Source organism: Lactuca sativa, chromosome 8, assembly GCF_002870075.4.
Source record: "Lactuca sativa cultivar Salinas chromosome 8, Lsat_Salinas_v11, whole genome shotgun sequence".
NCBI lineage: Eukaryota > Viridiplantae > Streptophyta > Magnoliopsida > Asterales > Asteraceae > Lactuca > Lactuca sativa.
In genome coordinates, this window is record NC_056630.2 from 341,468,901 (window position 1) to 341,476,053 (window position 7,153).

Here is a 7,153-nt window from a genome sequence, read left to right on the forward strand (position 1 = left end):
GCATGGTGTTTTCAGGAAGAGATACGAAGGGGAAGCCCAAGAAATTCTTGTTTAAAGTCTCAGAGGTGGAAAGATATACTTCTTCGCAATATACGCACTTTATTGTTCGTATGAACAATTGCAAGAACAATAATGAAGGAGACAAGAAGGATCTCAAGAAGGTGATTTCCTGGTATGGAGAAGTGCGAAAGACAATTCACTCTGCTGTTCAAAAGCTTATGGATTGAATAGCTTTGACTGTTTACAAAGGGGGAGATTGTAGAAGCGAAATTGTAAAAGTCGAATAGTGTATTTGTGTAGTTTCGCATCTTTATGTTATTTTACTAAGTCAATTTTGTGCGAAGTGTATTGTTTAGACTTAGTATATATTTTGTACACTCAGGGTCCCTATAAATATAGACTGAGGATAGAAGTAGAGGATAACTTTCTGAAACGCAAATATCCTTTCTGCTTATTCTGTAATCAGTCTTCATCAATATAAGATCTGATTAATATTTACTCTTCGTGTTCTTACTTTTCAATCACTCAAATCACTCAAATCATTAAAAAGAATTTTGGAGAGATCGGTGGGTAGCAATCGAAAGGAATGGCCAGATAGGTTAGCTGATGCACTTTGGGCCTTCCAAACAGCTTTCAAAATACCTATTGGTCCTACACCATATAGGCTAGTTTATGGGAAGCAGTGTCATTTACCGGTAGAAATAGAGCATAAAGCTTTTTGGCCTTTAAAAATTTGCAATTTTGATGTAGCTGAAGTTAGAACCAACCGATTGATGCAATTGAATGCTCTTGAAGAACTTAGGAATGAGGCTTACACTAGCTCCTTGAATTCCAAAGAAAAAACCAAGAATTGGCATGACAAAAGAATCAAGGGTAATAAGGACTTTCACGAAGGGCAAAAAATGTTACTTTTTAATTCAAGGCTCAAACTCTTTCCAGGCAAGCTAAAGTCACGATGGGATAGTTCATTTATAGTGAAGAAAGTTTTTCCACATGGAGCTATCGAGTTATTATCAAGAGATGGCACTCCTTTCAATGTTAATGGACATAGGGTGAAAAAATATGAAGAAGGAATCCCGAGGAATAAAGAACTTGAAGAAGGGTTGCTACTGGAAGGCATGGTAGAAACGTAGAGCGGGAAGGAGTCCAGCTAACGACTCCTTAAAAAAGAAGCGCTTCCAGGAGGCAACCCGAGTTTAGAGTTTGCATTTCTTTTCCCTTTATTTTTCCTTTTGTTTTTCATTTTTAGGATCTGTTTTTTTTTTTTTCAATCTTCTTCTGAAATTATGCTTAAAATGATTTCTTAAGGGCAAGCAATGCTCAAAGTGTGGGGTGGTGGCTTAAAATCGAGTTTTTTTCAAACTGAATGATGAACTCGCCGAGTTCATGAACTACTCAGCGAGCATTTTCTGAAATCCACGAAAAATCATAGACTCACGTATCTACTCGGCGAGTAGGTGTTCCTACTCGACGAGTCCATGCATTTACTTGAATTTTTCTTACAATCTGTAAATAAGGGTTTCTTTTACCCTAATCATTTTCACTAGTCGCCTCCCAAGCATACTCGCCGAGCATTGTGTTTTCTCTCAAGCAACTCCTTTGATTTCTTGCTGAATCTTCATCTACAAAGCGAAAGGTAGGATTTTTCCTTTAGATTCTTGTTATAGGTCACAACTTTAACAGTTTTTAGTGGTTATTTTGCTAAAACCCGGATTTGAGGGATTACTCCAATTCTAGGGTTTTGATTTTTTGATAAATTTGACTGGTTTTGAGCATTCTAACACTTCCTAAGTGTACATGCAACCCTAATAACGTTGGATCTATGTTTGTCTAATTATCATGCAAAGTTGAATTCGAAGGTTATATTCCTATCTAGCATACATGGGGAACAATCTTTAACTTGAATGAAAGATAGAATAACTTACCTTGTTGTTGCTTATGTTCCTTGAAACCTTGTGAGCCTAGCACCCCAAGTGTGATGCCTCAAATGCTTCACACAACACCAAATGCTCTTGGAAAGACTTTTGAGAGAATACACACTTCTTAAAATCGGCCTAGGCCTCTTGTTTCATATGTGTAACCGATTTTGGTGGATAATGGGACTCTTATATAGTGTTGACACATCTAGGGTTACACCATGTAAACCCTAATGTGTCATGACTCTTCATTTCCATGACCCATGGGTTTGTATCTCCCATGGAGCATCCATGGAGCATCCTATGGGTGGAACCCAACTTGATAATCCATGGAGCCTCTTAGCCCACTATACAAGATATGGATGATTTACATAATCAACCCATATATTTAATTAGTTATCTTTTGATCACTTAATTAGTTCTAAATTAATTCTTGATCAAACTAATCAAATAATATTATTAATATATTATAACTTATAATATATTAATAATCTCCAAGTGTTATTTCTCTCATTTAGTCTATCCAATTGCATGGTGCCATGCAACCCAAATGGACCATGCCGGGTCGGATCAAGTACTGACCATAAATAGTTATGGACTTAGACACCTTATACAACAGTCTCCCACTTGGATAAGTCTAATAACTATAACTCCAGTACTTCAGGAACCGACCAGGAATCGTAGCTCTTTCATGGTCTCTCGAAACTGAGAAGATGTTGATACGCCATTTAAGATAAGTGATCATATAACCCTCTGTTCTAGATATCAGCTGGACTCATATGTATGTTCTACCACTCATTGAATTATACACAAAAGCAGGTTTTATAACATCGAGTTACCAATGCATTTTCGTACAATCAATGCATAACCAACTCGTAAGTAACAAATCATATCTCTAGGTTTGAAGACTTACATGATATTACCGTCTCACGAGCACTCGAGATAAATTCCATGAAGTGATTCCAGTGAGCGTGGGTTGAGTGCAATGCTCAGAACTTATGAGCACTCATGATTGTTGTAGCCATGTCCAACACCTTAGACCTCTGCAACCAATCATGACAGTCTTGATTCATACCTACTTCCGACATATGACCGACTGTGGAGGTTTGAATAATATGATATACCAAACATAATTTTTCTGGAAGTCAAAACATGCAAAAGAAATATAGTAAACGATCGACAAGAGATAGCAAAACTTTACTCATAAATAAAACACCTTTTCTTCATCATCTAATGTCAATTACACATTACAAATTTCGAGGTTATCTAACTACTAAATCTAATATCGTCCTTCAGCCCTATGCTCCGAGCATGCTGGAGATGCTTAACCCAAGTCAGTCCCTTCATGAGGGGATCTGCTGGGTTCTCATCCAATGATACCCTCTTTGCCATGAGGAGCCCTTCTTCTATTCGATGTCTGATAAAATGGTATTTTCTGTCGATGTGTATGGATCTCCCGTGATCCCTTGGTTACTTGGATAAGGCAACATCGCTTTCACTATCACAGAAAATTTCCATTGGCTCTTTAATAGCTGGTACAACTCCAAGGTATCCAATGAAGTTCTTCAGCCATATCGCCTCCTTTTCCGCCTCACTAGCTGCAATATACTCTGATTCACAAGTTGAATCAGCCACTGTCTCTTGCTTGGAACTCTTCCAAGAAATTGCTCCTACGTTTAGTCTAAAGACCCTGCGTGACTGAGAGCGGAAATTTATATTTTTAGAGAAGGAATAAAACCAGTGCGTTTTACACACATCAAGTTTTTGGCGCCGTTGCCGGGGAACGGTTCAAAAATTAAATCTAATTCCTAGTTTTATCGATCCTTTGTGTGAGTTTATCTTACACAAAGTTATTTTTTTAGTAATTTAGTAGTTAGGTTAAGTTTTAGTAATTATTAGTTTTTAGTCGTTTTTATTTAATTTTATCTATTTTAGAGTATTACAAAGTGAACTCGCCAAGTGCAGTCGACCCTACTCGGCGAGTCCACCGCTTATTGGCGGTTTTGTTTTTATTTTCGTTCTGTTTCGTTTTTGTTCTTTTTACGCGTCTTTCTTGTTTTTGTTGCAGGATTTTCATGAACAGAGGATCCAACACACCCCTGGTTCCCCCTTTTGAAGACCCAGAATCCGCGTTGAGGAAAAACAAAGACAAGGACGTTGAAAGCTCGAATACACCTAAGAAGTTACCTTTGACTAGCTTGAAGACAGTTTTTGGGAAGAAGAAGAATAAGAAACCAAGAGAGACCAGCAGTAGAAAGAGCGAAGAAAGTAAGTTAGAAGATATTGAAGACAATCCAAAAGAAGCCGAATTTGAATACGACTAAGAAACCGAATACGAAGAGGAAAGCGATCAAGAAGGAGACTTGGGCAACATCATGGCAAACATCTATGAAGTCCCCATGGGCGAATGGAAGAAGAGGATACGAGATGATACCGACCAGGGACTTGTGCAACCCGCAATTCCCGCAACTGCCACTTTTGAGCTTCAGGGTCACATACTTGCTCAACTCAAAGAGATCCCCTTCTATGGAAAAGACCACGAAGATGCTTACAAACACTTGGATGAAGTCAATGATGTAGCTGATTATTTTAATGTTCCAAACATGCCTCGCGAAACTCAGCTGCTTCGTATGCTTCCCCTTACATTGAAGGGTGCTGCAAAGGATTGGCTCAAGTCACTTCCCCCCAGATCCATCACTACATGGGCCAAGACGAAAGAAGAGTTTATTGATCAATTTTGCCCACCATCAGAGATATCTAAGTTAAAGAAAGCCATAGCCAACTTTGAACAACAAGCTGGAGAATCACTTTATGAAGCTTGGGAGACGTACAAAAGTTTATTAAGGAATTGCCCACATCATGATCTTAATAGTCAACAAGAAGTCTCCATTTTCTATGATGGAGTGAATGTTACAACAAGGAAATTACTTGACTCGCAAGGCCCACTCACAAAGAAAGCACCCCCAACTAATTGAAGAATTCTCTAAGCATTCTAGAGAATACCACAATCCAAGGAATGATGTGACGAGGGGATCAGCTTATGCAGCTTCATTAGATTTGTCAGCGGTGATGGCTATGTTGAAAAACATGGATAGGAGGATGGATAAAATGGATCAAACAATACATGCTATTTGGGTGGGTTGTGAAAATTACAATGGACCTCATCTTACTAAAGATTGTGACTTGGATGAGAACGGGAATAAGAAGGTGCAAGTGTGCTAGTCAAGTGGTGACAAATATGATGATGATTGGCGAAAACCCAAGAAAGATTGGCTTCCTTATGATGAGTACAAGAAGGCTAAAGAGCAGAAATATAGACAAAAAGGAAGAGGGTTTTACCAAAAAGAGGATCCGGCGCCAAAAAGAAAACCAAACTTGGAGGAAATGCTTACTAAATTTGTAGCTGCTTCAGAAAAAGACACAATGATCATGATGCTACAATACAAGAGACAAGAACAATACTTAGGCATCAACAAGCATCTATCCACAACATTGAGACACAACTAGGGCAACTTGCCCAACAAATTAATCAAAGATCATCAGGAGAACTTCCTAGTAAAACCAAAAACAACCCACGAGGCGCACATATAAATATTGTGACAACTAGAAGTGGGAAGATAATTACTCCTCTAGCTCCTATTCAGAATGAAGATCCCAAGAAGTTACAAAAGGAGGATGCAGAAAAATAGAGCCAAAATCAAAATCAGCTGAACCCAGACCCTACTTGCCGAGTCCAGAATATGGACTCGACGAGTCCGATGCCTTATCAGAAAAATCAGCCTCTTGCGAAGCCGTGTCAGCCTCCATTGCCATATCCAGCCTGAGCTAAGCAATAAAAGAATGAAGAAGACTACCAGAAGTTTCTAGACCACATAAAGGCTCTTCAAATTAATATACCATTCATCGAAGTAGTTGCACAAATGCCGAAATACGCCAAATTCCTCAAGGAGCTTCTAACCATTAGAAGGAAGAAAAGAAGTGAAGGAAGTGGTTCTTAATGAGAATTGCTCAGCTGCCATGTTGAACAAATTACCGAAGAAGAAGGGTGACCCGGGAAGCTTAACATTGCCTTGCCAATTTGGGAATTTGGCCACGATTCATTCTTTGGCTGATTCGGGAGCAAGTGTAAATCTCATGCCATATTCGTTTTTCAAGAAATTAGATCTCCCGGAGCCGAGGCCAATTCGAATGGCAATCCACTTAGCAAATAAATCGGTTACATTCCCAAGAGGAATATGCGAAGATCTATTGGTGAAGGTTCATAAGTTCGTGTTCCCCGTGGACTTTATAATTTTAGACATGGAAGTGGATTCTCAAGTCCCAATCATCCTTGGAATACCTTTCCTTAACACCGCAAGCGCTATAGTTGACATGCGAGATTCAAAACTTACTCTACGGGTGGGAGATGAATCAGTCACTTTCGGGGTTGATCAAGCCATGAAGCATGCAAGGAATAGTGATGACACTGCATTTGCGATTGATATGTTGGATGAATTAATGGAGGAATGGAATAATGAAGAACCAAACAAGTCCACTATCACCTTTGATGAAGAACTTGATGTTGAAAGAGAACTACTGGAAATAGAGAGACTGTTGGAAGAAGCTTATTATAATGAATTAATAAAGACCACTGAAAAACCTACTCGCCGAGTAGCCCCGATCTACTCACTGAGTCCATACGAAGAACCCAGATTAATCACGAATTCTGCCCAGGACTCGACGAGTCCCCTCACTAGACTCGACGTGTTCACCATTCAGAACACGAAAATTGAGCTGAAATCACTACCAGATCACTTGGAGTACGCATTTCTTGAAGAAGGCCAACAAAAACCAGTAATTATAGGTGCTGATTTGGTCAAACATGAAAAAGAAAGTCTTGTAGATGTACTAAAGAAGAGGCAAGGTGATATAGCATGGAAGATTACCGACATCAAAGGAATTACTCCAACATATTGTTCTCATAAAATTAACTTAGAAGAGGGGGGCTAAACCTGTAGTTCAACGCCAAAGAAGACTAAACCCGAACATGCAAGAAGTTGTGAAAAAGGAAGTGGTGAAATTATTAGATGTCGGGATTATTTATTCGATTTCCGATAGCCCATGGGTGAGTCCGGTTCAAGTTGTACCAAAGAAAGGAGGAATGACGATAGTGGCAAATGAAAATAATGAATTAATTCCCACAAGAACGGTTACCGGGTGGAGTGTTTGCATCGATTATCGAAAACTAAATGATGTCA

At 39.0% G+C, this 7,153-nt stretch overlaps 1 protein-coding gene and 1 non-coding gene across 2 annotated transcripts; one reads left to right on the forward strand and one right to left on the reverse strand.

Annotated features, from left to right (window-relative positions):
* Window positions 1-4,675: 4,675 nt before the first annotated feature.
* On the reverse strand, window positions 4,676-4,782 carry LOC111895802 (small nucleolar RNA R71). Its single transcript, XR_002851693.1, has one exon. It is a non-coding gene; the product is annotated as a small nucleolar RNA R71 (small nucleolar RNA).
* A 1,151-nt stretch (window positions 4,783-5,933) lies between these two features.
* Window positions 5,934-6,905, forward strand: LOC111895800 (uncharacterized). Its single transcript, XM_023891861.1, has one exon. It carries the CDS (start codon window positions 5,934-5,936, stop codon window positions 6,903-6,905), a length of 972 nt encoding a protein of 323 aa, XP_023747629.1.
* The last annotated feature ends 248 nt before the right edge of the window (window positions 6,906-7,153 follow it).